This window comes from Hibiscus syriacus, unplaced genomic scaffold (genome assembly GCF_006381635.1).
Source record: "Hibiscus syriacus cultivar Baekdansim isolate YM2019G1 unplaced genomic scaffold, ASM638163v2 tig00110319_pilon, whole genome shotgun sequence".
Lineage (NCBI taxonomy): Eukaryota > Viridiplantae > Streptophyta > Magnoliopsida > Malvales > Malvaceae > Hibiscus > Hibiscus syriacus.
Window position 1 is genome coordinate 947,979 of NW_024062678.1, and position 14,474 is coordinate 962,452.

Genomic DNA, 14,474 nt, shown 5'->3' on the forward strand with positions numbered 1-14,474 from the left:
TAGACCATGGACTCAACTTTAATTTTACTAAAAAGGATAATTTCAAGCGATGATTGTGATAAAAAGCATATAGGAGAATGCGTGTCTGTGGGTATATATTTCTACCAAGAACGGAATTAGCATCAAATATTAAGAGGTAAAGTTATTTTATATTAAAAATAAGAATATATTAAGTATTTAAATCTAAAAATTAAAAAGGATAAAATTTTTATTTGATTAATATTTAAATTAAAAAGGATCTATAATACTATTATATCAAAAATTTTGAGAGATGCAATAGCCCCTCCAAATCACCATGTAGCTTCTTCCCGGGTTTCATCAAATGTTCCTTGCAGTTTTTTTAAAATAGTCTAGGATAGGGTGATTATAAGATAGTATATGTTCAAAATCTTTCTTAATTATTGACAAGACACACACCTTTGAGATGCAACTACTTGAATTCATGGTCTGTAGAGATAAAAGCACTTTCTTAAACTACGGAAACCAAATTTTCTCATCATATAATCTTGAAAGCTGTTGTGATAAAAACCTTCAAATTTATAAATGATGTGTGTTTCCTAAACACAAAAGTTCAATGGTTGGATCTTGAGTCAAGTCAAAGTTGATCACATATCTTAAGGGTTGTCTAATATCTTTCTTTCTATTGATAAAAGTTGTTGAAGGTAGGTCGATCATTTCGTTATTTGAGGGAAAAAATATCATGAACTCTGAAAAATTCTTGTTCGTCTTCGATATTGAAATTGTGTACTCGATACCTTAACCTCAAAGTGAGAATGAATGCTTTTAAACTGTTATCAAGTAACAAGTTTGATAAAGTACCATTGCTGCTTCTGATCAGCAAAAATTGATTCAATAATCTTTTTTTTCCCCACTTCTTGTCCTTAATAGAATTGCCTCTCATTTAGAAAACTCAGATCTGTGTGTTCTTGACTTGAAAATGAAAAGGAGAATCTCCAAAAATTTGTTTTGAAGATTAGACCTACCAGTCAGCTAAAGCTAAGAGTTGATCCTTGTATGAATTCTTTTGAGGGGTTAACAAAATTCGACTAGACTTCAAAAACCAAATTTTTAGACTCGACTCAAAAAGATTTTAAATTCAAACCGAATTATAAATAAAACTTGAATAATCTAAATAGTAATTCAAATTTTTTAATAATTAGTAGATTGATTTTTAAGTTTGAGTCAAATTCCTTAAGTCTGAATGATATATGTATATCACATATGAAAAAATAAGAAAAAATTTATACACATTATATATTGTTATAGAGAACTATTTAAATTAAAATCAAACAATATCATAGTATTATAAATATTTACAATTAGATTCAAACAAAAACTCGAATAACTTGACTCAAATTGAATCTTATAAATTTAATTCAACTCGAAAAAATTTCAAATCAAATTTGAGTTATAAAATAGAACACAGCAACTCAACTCGATTGAACACTCGTCCTATCTTTATCAACTCCTAGATTTACTAAATGATGGAACTCTAGGACAATCTGCTTCTGATTGAAACAACACTCGACCATAATGTTTAATCTGGGTTCATATCCTAAATTTGTGAACCCCATGATCCTTCAACCGATACGAGTATTGGTTTAATCTGCTGAGTTCATAACAAAAATTTGTGTAACCCCTTGAACTTTAGCTTTTGCATTGATTTTAGGCACTAACTTTAGTTTACGAACCATTTTGGTCCCTACAGACAATCGCCAGCTACTCCAACTGTCATGGTCGAGCAATCGTTGCCCATCACTGATCTTCACTCGATGCAAGATCGGTACCAAAATGTTCACATTCTAGTCGTATTTCTTCTCATTAGATTGGATTAAAACTGTACCACACGAAGTACAATCAGATCTGAAAAAGTAAATATGATTAGCATAAAACATATGCACTAAAAACCGGTATGGGAACCAATTTCTAATCTCTGGGTAACATTGTCCAACAGTTATAATATCTACAAAGGGAACCTGATCTGCACCAAGAACAAATTCAAGGAACAAAAGGATTGAAAAGCCTCGAGAAATCATTTAACAATATTGTTGATACAGCTAAAAGGTGGGGGTTGGAGACTGAATAACATCAAATGGCACACTTACCACCCATCCTCTACAAGCACATAGGTTAAATGACCTCTAGGGGGTTAGGCAATACCCATCCTTGAACAACTGAAAATGAAATGAAGATAAACTTGGTCACAAAAAGAATCCATAAATCAAATTCTCTTTTAATCTCTCTCTCCCCCTTGCAACTAACAAAAAGTAGGCATATGAAATTCGGAAGTCCAAAAATGAAGGGAAGAAATAACAAAGGCCTGGCCAAAAGAGCTGAGAGAAAACATAAATGACTTGCAAGCTTTCATATATCATCAGATTGTGAAGTTCTATGAATTCCTACTGCCATGAAGATTGCTTGTATCCATCCCATCCACCCTCAGGTTCCTTTCTTTTCGAAATGCCGCCTGGTGCCAGATACATTCTGGCTTGCTCCTCTGCATGGGCCAGAACTGGCCACAGTTAGTTGCCTAGGTACAAGAGGTGCTGTCTCACCTCTTCCTTCAATATTTGAGCCACCAGGACCAGAATTTAAGTCTAGACCTTGCCCTCCCCATTTCCTACCACTCTCAGCACCACTACTATTGCTACCATCAGGAAGGTTAACAATATAGGGCCTAGGGTAATGGGAAGGAACTGCACTAGCAGTTCCTAACAATTGTGAATGGACAGTTGGGAAACAAAGCCTCCCAGAAGGAGATGAATCAACATAAGTTGTTGAACCACTAGAAAAGCTGGTTGACGGAAGAGGAAATGTTGTTCCGAAGGGGAACAGAGTTGCTGGGAAGGGCACTGCTGGTGAAGATGACAATACAGATCCCCTATATACATCAATATTGAAAGGGGGTGGCACCAGTTGTGGGACCCAACACCCTTTGGGGCCCACCAGTTGCAACAATTGGAAAAGGTTGTTCCCTATTCGTCAAGATTGTAGGAACAGTGAAACCCGAGTATGTATTCCCCATAGGAAACCAAGAAGAGAAATTTGCTATCTCAGTATTGTTTATCCGCAAGCTGGGAACTGGTGGTTGAGATGGCACATTGTTGCTTCTGCCATGCTTGCTAAATGGCGACGGCTCAGCACTCACCTCATCAAGGTCAGGTCCATTGTTCAAATCAAAATCTCTGTGCAATTTTGCCTCAATATTAAGAACACCACTTGTTGAAGATGATGATACAGGCTGCATAAAGACTTCAAGTCTATGATTATTCCCGATTGTTTGATTAGGCATATGGGCAGGCTCATCAACTTTGTTCAAATCAAGATCAAGTCCCCCAGAGGAGCGAATAGGAGCAGAACCTATCAACCCACATGTTAAATCATGCGTATTTGTAAGATCTAGTGCAGTCTTTTCCCTGAGTAGAACTTCGGGAAGCTAGATCCTCAAGGACTCTCTCATCAGGCAAATTCAAATCTATATCCAATGGAGGACGACTTTCTTTCCCAGAAGTAGCATCAGGACTGGAAGTTTTACTTGAACCAAGAGGAATATCCAAAGTCTTTCTGGGTTCATCTGGCTGAAAGGCACTTGTGGCAGCTGATTCCTGCCAACCAAGTGCTCCTTTGTCATCCGGGGGAACAAAGAGGCCCTTTGCAGCAGCAGCAGCAGCAACTGAAGTGGGAAGGCCACCAGATACAGAAGAAACAGGGAAAGGAAGTGGGCTAATTAACTGAACAGGAGTTGAACATCCTGGTATTGTTAAGTTTTTCATTCCCCCGAATTTCCCCTCATGCACATTAAAACCTTCATTCAAGTCGAACTCTAATTTCGCATCAGTATCTGCACCACCTGTAGCACGAGCATCTGTATTGGCAGATGCATGTTCTTCTGCTTCATCTGCTTCGGCATCAGTCAACTTAGATCCCCTACGCATTAGAGGTGGTTCTGTTTCCATTACTGTGGCTGATGCCTTACAAGGAGATGTTGCTTCAGGTTCACAGCCCTCATTACCTTCTAAAATCTCCTGCAGATGCTCACCTTTCTGGGTAGTGACATCTGATACCAAACCAACACAATTTACTTAAGGACGAATGATACAAAATGCAAAGAAAAAAAAGTAAAAAGGACAAGCATTTCAAATTTAAATAAGAAATCAAAAAGACAATAAACATTACTCAAAAAAGTATAACAATAAGTGCTTCAAAATAAAATAAAACATCAATAAGAGCATCAGCCTTACTTTCCCCACCGGGTGTATGCTTCTCACTGTGACTGGCATGACAACGTGTATCAGTCTCAACATCCTTCTCAACCTTTTCGTCAACATTTTCCAAAATTGTACCCTTAGAACTGAGAGGCAAAGCTTCTTTATCTGTTCCTTTGGTGGAATGTCCAATATCAGCTGGTGCCTTCTGATGAAATACTGAACTTCTGTCAGAACTACCAGGGACATTTTTCTTGTGCTCAACATCCATTTCCATAGAAAGTAAAGATGAAGATCCTTCAATTCATCCTTCAACTACTTCTTCCTCAACTTCAATAACTGTATTGATGACTACTTCATTCACCAAAGAAATGTTCCCCTTTTGTTCAGTACCCAAACCTGCATCATCATCCACTGCACCGGCCTTTTTCTCCATGATGCTGGCCAAGGGTAAATTGACTAAAGCAGCTGTTGTAGTTTCCTTCAATTTACAATTTTCAAGAAATTGGTACGCAGTATCTGATAGACCCATATTTGATGAAGTTAAATAATCATTCAACTCTCCAGATTTTTTTTAGAGGAACCAGTCTTACTCTCTGCATGTTCAGGGCATGAATTAACTATGACACCCTGCATTAAATGCTCATCATCGGCACCATCAACAAACTGATCTGGATCTCGAATGACATCATCCCCAGCACAATATTTTAGTACTGTATCATTGCCTGAGGGAGAGTTCTCGACAACAGGGGTATTTCTTTGTGGAGAATCAATTGGCAAAGCAACATCTGATTTAGAACTCTCTTCAGCAGCCACACGAGCAAGCAAATTCATTCCAGCATCATCCTCAACCGGCATGCATGCATCTGCTTCGGAGTATTTGACACAGCTCTCAATTAGAGCGTTCATCGAAATGAAAGAAGCCTCCTGCAGTATCTCTGATTTAAGTTCATTTCCAGATGATGGGAAAGCAGTTTTTGTAACATCGTTTGATTTCCTGGCATCCTCTCCAGTCTGACAGTTTTCTTCATCTAGACCAGCTGCAGCTGAACCATCTCCTCCATCACGCGATTCACGCCCTGCCACCACATGCTTGAGGCCACTGCTCTGCCAAGATTCAATGATTACATTTTCCTGGTAAGTATCACTCTTATCCTTTATGTTTCGATCCAATTGTTCATGCTTCTCTGAAAGCGCAGGAGAAGCTCTGTTCATGGCCGAATGACAGTCAGGAGATCCTTCGGTGGTACTTTGTGCTGGACTTCTACCACGATTAGAGACCTTAACAACAAACTTATGGCTAATAGTACCATTAATGGGTTGTCGATGCCGAGAAGAACTACCTGAGATCTTAGTCACTGTTCCTGAACCAGCTGTGGAATTTCTTGCATCTTCCTTTTTCGAAACTCCCCCAGTCTTCGCATGATCAGTAGAACAAGACTGACTATTGTTGTGGGACTGACTTGAGCTGCTTCTTTTCTCATCCCTTGTGGTTGTTTGAGGATCAGGGGTGTCAACAATAGCATTTTGTGCCTGCCCATCTTTTGGGTTTGTACTGGCTGAAGCAGGCAATGATACCGCCTTCATAGGTCCCAGAAATGGAGAAGCAGACTTGGTTGCAAAATCACCTTGAGCAAGCTTAACCGAGCCAGATCTAGAGGCAGAAAGGTGTGTTACTGAACTCTTCAAGGCAACCTCAGGTGAGGCACAGTGCTTGCTTCCACTGTGAGAAACTTCAGAAAGACGAGGCCTTGCAGAACAAGGAACAACCTGACTTGAACTGGACTTAGCATCCATCTCAGCCTCAACTCATCTTTTCCATGTATCAATTAGGCTCCTCGCTTTTTTCTGTATTTCTATATTCTTATGGCTCCTTAAATGATTAACAGACCTGCCAATGTTACACATCTGTAAAGCAGTAAGATTTACTGGTAGCTTATCAAGGGCCCATAGTACAGTTAAAAGGAAATCATCAACTGATCTATCATCCTTGGTGCAACTACTATCACCTGTCCTCCCTTTGTGGACTTCCTGGAGCCACACATCAAAAACAGGCAAGCCTCTGTGCTGAACAAAAAGACTAAGCCAGCAAGCATGGAGCGGCTCACCATGTCTATTTTCTTCACATTTCTCTCGGGCATCATGGGCTGCACCAATTTCTCAACTCCTTCAGAATCCTCTAGTCCCCCCTTTTCGGTAATTTTGGCAATCTCAGATTTCAAATCAAATTCTGGTTTACCATGACCAGAATCCCTGTCGTCCATTTTACCACAGTGTTCCTGTTTGACAGGCTCAGAGCCTTGATCCACACGCTCCCTTTTCTTTCCTTTAGTCTGTGAAAGAAATGAGGAAGCACTGTTTTGTGCACTTTCTGAACCAGGTTTTAACTGTGATGTCATTGGCTTTGGAGAACGACCACCAGGTTGCACTGCTTCCTGCATTTCTAAACTTGTCTTATATAACAGACGATCTACTTCCTCTTGATGTATCTGTAATAGGCAAAGACATCAACTACAAAAGTTCAACAATTTCAAACCAAATAACGTATCTTCAAGAGCACCTACAACTCACAGTAATATAATCTTGATCAGTTAGCCACCATAAACACTTTTTTGTAATGTCATAAACTCGGCGGCACACAAATGAGCAAATCCCTGAAGGAAGATCAACGTCTTTATGGAGGAATGCAACTTTACAAGGATTGAGTAATGATGCAGCAGGAATCTCATCCTTATGAAAGGAATAAAAGATTTCGTTTGGTGCAGCTTCCAACAGGGTGCCTCTGCCAAGCTTTAAGTCAGAAGGTCGATAAAGCCAATTCACACCCAACTTTAACTTATCTTCTTTACCAGCAATTAAACAACGAATTATTCCTACAAAAGGTAGAGAATCTTGGGGTGGTTTGAAGAGTGCACAGTCACCAACACTGATCTTGCGTCCATCCTATTGAGGGTAAAACAGGTGATGTCAGTAAACTACTGAACCGATAATCCAGGAAGGCAAATTTTCTCAGTGCGATTATGAAGCAATTTTGCATTAAAAATTAATACGTTTGATCAACATATTGGCATTAAACAGTTATTTTAAAAATCAACAACTGTTATCTTCATCATAAACTTAGCAACCTAATTGAATATAAATGGTAATATGAAAAAGACACAGCCAACGCAAACGAACAGCCCTTAGCTAGCAACTAGCAAACCATTTGACCATTCAGCAGCTTTGTTATGGGGAATAGAAAGATTTACATATGCAGATGCACAAATCAAAATGCATATAACCTCATTTAGAGCATGATCAGTCAGATTCCGTACAAATTCTTTAAACAAATACTTCCCTTATTAGTAAATATATGAATGCTGGCCACAAGCTCATAGAAATTTTAAATCATAATTTCAGTGTAGGTAATAGGCACACCAATAACAAAATATAAGAGCAAATTACACACAAATTACTCCCACCTCACCATACTTCACCATTAGCAGAAACAAGTTATACTAATTCATATACATTCAAAGCTTGCTACACTCATTAAAGAGAACGGTAAAAAACTACAATCAAGGAAGCATGCTATTATATAACGCAAACCACCTGTAAATCTTTGGATATGTTTAAACAGCTGCTTCAATATATATTACAATCATATATGGATTTATTGAAGAAATAACAATACATTTCTCAACTAATTTTTTGACAACTATATGCTAGAACATTATATGACTGAAACTACATTACCATATCATTTCAGAATAATAAACATTGCACATAAAAAAATCATGTACCTTCTCACTCATATAGATGCAGGTCAAACCACATCTATATAAGGGAAGACCTATATGCTTGCTTCTAAATAACACAAAAAAATCCATTTATTTACAATAGAACAAGCCACATTACAAGGAACTCGCAGCACTTGGATTATATGCATAAAACCTAAAACTCAACAGCAAAAAATTAATTAACAGCACATATTGCAACCATATCCAGGACCATATACTGAAGCAATAACACCCTGAAAACTACATATAATGCAGCCAGCATCTCATAGAAGGTGAAAATTTTGAAGAAAAATAAAACTTAAAAGGGTCTGTTTCTAGTAGTATTTTAGGAAATAAGACTTGTAGTCTAGGTTAATCCAGAACACACTGAGCATTTCTTCCTATATTAATTAGAAGGGTATCTAAGTCTAATTAGAGCAATTGACCTTCACATTGTAATAGTTTCCTATTCTCCATCTCAAAAACAATAAAACAGAAACAATTTCCAACTGGGGTACTCAACATGATTCAAATAATTCAAAATAGAGAAGTTTTTCAATGTTTTGAAAACAATAAACCTTGGTGATTACTTCTCTACCTCCAATATGATAAACCAGAAACTATTTCCCCATTGACTAATTTCATGTTGCAAGCTGTCCCAAAAATTGGAAAATTTTCCAACGAACAATAAGGTGGATGATTAATTCTGTCACTCCATGATTGTATGCAAATTTCCAATTTTCGGTGCATTCATATTAAGCTATCAGTAAACTAAACATCTCTTCTCATCTCTCAAACGCTTTCAGTCAGGAATTCCCCTCTGCCTGGAAGAAGTAAAACACCACATGGCAAGCTGAGCAACTACTCCTCCAAGTTCACGTTGAAGATTTCCAGAAAAATCAAAAGAAGCACTATATATCATCAGTAAAATAGATTTCATGTTGTTAAAAACTTAAAATGAAAAAAGAGTTCATTCTTGTAATCTAATTTTGCACACAGATGATTCTTTCACTGAAAACGTAAATTACCCAAAACATCAAAAGTTCAACGCATTCATACCAATACAATTACGTCCCCTAAATTTTACACCAAACGAGCACAACTATCATCCACAACTTCCAAAACAAAGCCAAAGAATCCAAGAAAATCAGAACTAATTCCACACTATCACTCAAAATCAAGCAGCCAAGAAAAATCGAACCCCTTTCCTTCATTTCACCAAAATCAACCAGACAAAACCACACTCATCTATTCACCTAATAAAAAGGCAAAACGGCAAACAAACAAAACAAGGAATCTAGAAAAATGAAAAGGAATTCTGAATTGAAGGAAATCCAATAAAATTTCAAATATTAATTTTAAAAAAATTATACGTAGACCTTTGAAAAGAAATTAACAGTAGGATAAGCACCACGATCAGGACTTATAACCGCCGTTGCACGTGTAGGGACTTTCCACATGTGCCGTGACTTATTCCTCTCCTCTCCTCCTCCCCGCCCATGCATAGCCTTGCATTTTCCCCTTCGAGTACCATCAATACCCCCCCCCCCTTGTTTATATCTTCCTTTTCCCTTCTCTAATTTCTCGCCCACCCCCACTACTTTCACCAATTCGAAACCCTGGGCGCATCAAACCCTACCAAATCGTCCCTTATCCAACCCCTAAATTCCCCGATCTCAAATCCAAAACACTGAAATTCCTTTCGATTACGATCCTCTAGCTTACCCGATCTAATTAAATACAGTTGCATCTACCACGTTCGGTTTCTTAAGCCACCTTTCGATCTATAGAAAAAAAGAAAATGGATTCAAAGCATTCAAGATAGAAAATAAAATAAATTTGTATTTGCTCGAGTTTTCGGAGGAAGGAAAGACGGTGGAATAGAGATGGCAAAAACAAACTTTACATGGGTCATGTGTAAAACGGATTGAATAGTCGGTTCAATGATTGAACCGGTTAAATAAAAAATTGATGGGTAAATTACAAAATTTTACCACTCAATTTTCTTTTTACTCTTATTTTAGTTATTAAAATTTAACTTTTTTAATTTAATCACTTATGTTTCGATTTGTTCCTATTTGATTACTCGTTAAATATTTAATAGCGTTATGACTTGATATTTTTTAAAAAAATATATGAAATTACGCTAAAACTTCATTTAAAAAAAACTCATGGTTTTAGATTTTTTTATTAATGATGAATGATCTTCCTCAAACCCCAAACATGGGACGTGGAAAAGAAGAAAATGAGTTGCATGTCTTGATTCCACACTGATCGAATGATGGATATTGCATATTAGGTAGTTTTGAATTTTATGAGTTTTGGGTTGAGTTTTGTTAATTTTAAAGTGATTTTAAGAAAATTTAAACTGATAGAGAGATAGAAGATGACAAGATAAATTTGTCAATGTCTTAAATGGTCAAAGAAGATGTCAAAGAATGATAATTTCAGTGTCGATATGACACAGATGAAATTGTAAAACTTTCATCTTTAAATGAAGAAAATATTTATAAAAAAAGATAGAGAAAACAATATGAATGACACATGGATGTCATGCAATAAAAACCAACCCAAATCAATATACACGATTGTCATGTAACCCTTCAATTTATGATTGAGAAACCGAAAGTTTAATGAGTGAATTAAAACTTTAAAATTTTAATAATCAAAATAAGAGTAAGAAGAAAGTTAAATGATGGAATTTATTATTTATCCAAAATTAGTTAATTTGTCTCTTTTTTAATATAAGAAGGAGAAAGCCATTACATTAATTCTTTAATCGCCGGTAAAGAGGACCATAAGAATCTCTTTAAAGAAAATTCAGTAAATGAGACAAAAAAATCAAAGACAGAGTTATGATTAAATATTGATAGTGGTCAGAATATTAGAATATTTAAGAAAAATAAAATGATTTATTAGGTATTTGTACTCAAAATTTAGCATTAATCAATAGACATTATTGATTAAGGGATTATTATTATTTTTGAGGTCTCGAGTTTGAGCATTACGAATGTAAGGATATGAGCGTTTATTGTCAAATGATTGATGGTTTTTGTACATATTGTACCTTGTATAAACATAAGATTTATATATATATATATAAATTCAAAATTCACAAGAGAACACCTAATTTATCTAATATTTAAACTTGTAATGACTTAAATTGTTATTAGACTAAAATTTTGAGAACATGATGTTATCATTCTTTAGTTCGTCTCTAGTCAACTAAATATTTAATAAATGCTTATATTTTTAATTTAAATATTTATTTTTTATGAACCAAAATAATATTAGATTAAAATTTTATCAAATATATTAATTTTTTAACAAGGAATAAACGCCCAACAGAGCTCCGCCGCTTCGGAAAATCACCAAAAATGGTAAAGGAATCATCTGGGCGGGATGTCGTCTTCACAATGAAATCGGCCGCTGCATTTGTTTCCGATGGATATTTTGAAAATCAATGAACGTGTTTTATTGAAGAGAATCTCAATGGTTTGCACCAAAGCAAATGAACTGTCCATAGATGGAGAAAGTAAACGAAGAACATCATTACTATCAGACTGAATAATAACTCGTTCAAAAGGATTGTCCATATAATAAAATTTATTTATTTTTCACGTGGAATGCACATATTTATTCTATATTGAAAACATATTTAATATATATATATATTATTAATTTATAAATCATATAATTTTATATTATTTTTATACATAAATTATTATTAAAGCTGCTAATATAAAAAATATTTAAAGTGGTTTTAAAATAATATTAAAATTGAATAAACAGATTGTTGAAAGTTACAGTAAACAATTTGACCTTAGATGTAATAATGAACAAACACATTAGGGTTTTCTTTTTGAATAACAAAGAGATATTGACAGTAAGAAAAGTAGCAACTAGCAGTCCCTTGCTTGCATCGCACGAGCTTGGGCGTCGCCTTTAACAACTGCTTCGAGTTCATCAGTGGTTCATGGAAAAATGAATGTCAAAAGGACGATTCCTATTGATGAGATCAGTAATATGCGGCGATAACAAACAATCGCTTAACTCAAACGTAATTAAGGGTATATTTGTTTGGGGAAAAATCAATTACGGAATTAGTCTCCTTCGAAATTCCGTGCTTGTTTTACGTAATTTATTTTTTGGAAAATATTTTTCGGAAAATGTTTTCCCGTGTTTGTTTCACGTAATTCGTTTTCCGGAAAATATTTTTCAGTATTTGGTTGGAGGAAAACTGGTTGGTCAACGTAAAACATTTTTCTGATCAACAAAATTTCATTTGTGTTTTCTGGAAAATGACTTATGGTCTGATTTTCCGTAAGTCATTTTCTGAACTTTTCACTTCGAAGAATAAATACTCAAAATAATTTTATTTTATGAATTTAATATTAATAAAATATTTTAATATCATTTTAATCAAAATATTAATTATTAAAATTTTTAAAATATATTTATTAAAATTTTTAATAATATAATATTATATTTTTAATATTATAATAAAATAATTAATTATATTATAATAATATAAGATATTATATTTTTATTTTAATAATATATAATAAATTATTAATAAAATTTATATTATTTATTAATTTCATATAAATAATATTATTAAATTATTAATAATAAATAATATTATTTATATATTTAATATTAACATAATAATATAATAATATTTTAATAAAGATATTTAAAATATACTAATTAATATTTTTAAAATATAATATAACACTATTACTTTAATAAATAATTAATATAATTTATAATATTTTTATTTCAATAAAATATGCCAATATTAATATTTTTATTAATAAAATTATAAAAATAATATTTAATAATAAATAAATTATTTTAATATTTTAAAAATAATAATATTAAGTTTTATGATAAATAATATTATTTAATGTATTTAATATTTTTAATAAATAATTTTTAAAAAACTCATCAACTAGTGGAAAAAATATTTAAACAACATCTTCCAAATATCATAAAACGTTTTCAAGATGATTTTTTAGAAAAATGTAATTCATTTTACGGAAAATATTTTTCGGAAAACGTTTTTCATAAATCTAATTCATTTTTCAAAATTCAAATTTCAGTAATTCATTTTTTAGAAAATTAATTATAGAAATAAATAAAAAAAACAGACCCTAATTTAGAGTTGTTGAGCTAGAATCTTATCACGAAGAAAATGAACGTCAGAATCAACATATTTTATAAAAAAAATAATAACCATTTTAAAACTTTTGGAAGTTAAATAAAAAGTTGAAGATGAAATTATTCATTTATATTTTCATGGGGGGCACCATTAAGATACATAGCGGAGAGTTCTGAAGGAGCAAAGTGGCCAGAAAGTGCGAGTTTTGAAAGAGAAGTTTCATTGACTTAGAAAGGTTTTAGAGCCAGGAAAGTGAATCCACTCCAGTTGAATTTCAACTTCACCGCACTCCACGTCTCTTAATCTGAGTAAAAGGTCTTGTACCACCTTCCCTTCGTGCAAGTATATCGCACTCTCCTCGGCCAGGCAATTGGTGGTGGTCGGCGGCAGTCTTGACAGCACCGTTCCATCTGGGACTTCTTCCAAACTGGAATTATGCAATTTCAAGGCTTCTATATATGATCTCACCTCAAATTCTGAATTCCCCATTTTATCGTCCTTCGAAAATGTGTCATGATCGTACACCGTCTGCAAATCAGGCAAAACACAAGAGACTTCCCGGTGTGATTGGAGTAAAAATTTTGACCCGATCCGACCTATTACTATCCCTGTTCGCATGCACCCTCTAAATTTAGGATAAAGTAATTATATATGGTAACCAAGAGACTTACCAGTGTGATTGGAATATTTGGGTCCGTTATAGACAGAGTTAAATCATCATTCCACTCAGGATTTACATCTTTCTTTACGATACGAGTCTTGAGTCTCTGCAGTAAATATTTTACATAACATTAACGTCTTCATCAACGAGAAAAAAAAAAGAATTATATTAAAAGAAGCAGCGAAAGGAAGACCTGGTTTCCCATCTTAACAACAACGTAAGGGTCGCTGCTCCGGACGTCACGAACGGCGAGGTTTACGCCTCGTTTGACATGGATCCGTAGCAAACCCATCAAGTTGTCCATCACAGCCGATGTGGTTTCACCGCCAGCAGCCTCTTTTTGAGCGCTTGCTATCAAGTTGGTCATCTTTGCTCTTATTCTCCTCCTCCTTTGTACGGCCGCCTGAAAAAGGTGCCTCGTTTCCTTCTCGAACTCTATCAAAATAGATAAAATATCAATAACTTGAAACCACTAGAAGAAGAAGAAAATACGAGGAGGAAGCAGCATTACTCATGATGTTGGTGAGATGCACCCCGACGTCGCTTTGGTCGAGAGGAAATGAGAAACCTTTGTAGCCTATAACAATGGAGGTTTGGATGATGGGCTCAAATATAGAGGAGGGGAGGTAGGGTTAATATACCAAGTGTCTGACCGGATGTTGCGGCAAATGATTGGTCGTCCGATT

At 34.7% G+C, this 14,474-nt stretch overlaps 1 protein-coding gene and 1 pseudogene across 1 annotated transcript; both read right to left on the minus strand.

Moving 5' to 3' along the window:
• Window positions 1-1,896: 1,896 nt before the first annotated feature.
• Window positions 1,897-9,562, minus strand: LOC120117168 (annotated as a pseudogene).
• A 3,732-nt stretch (window positions 9,563-13,294) lies between these two features.
• Window positions 13,295-14,382, minus strand: LOC120117300 (protein C2-DOMAIN ABA-RELATED 4-like). The gene is made up of 4 exons (XM_039137590.1): window positions 14,300-14,382; window positions 13,982-14,223; window positions 13,799-13,894; window positions 13,295-13,655 (listed from the first exon to the last, which is right to left on the minus strand). Exons 1-4 carry the CDS (start codon window positions 14,301-14,303, stop codon window positions 13,347-13,349), a joined length of 651 nt encoding a protein of 216 aa, XP_038993521.1. The 5' UTR covers window positions 14,304-14,382; the 3' UTR covers window positions 13,295-13,346.
• Between the last annotated feature and the right edge of the window lie 92 nt (window positions 14,383-14,474).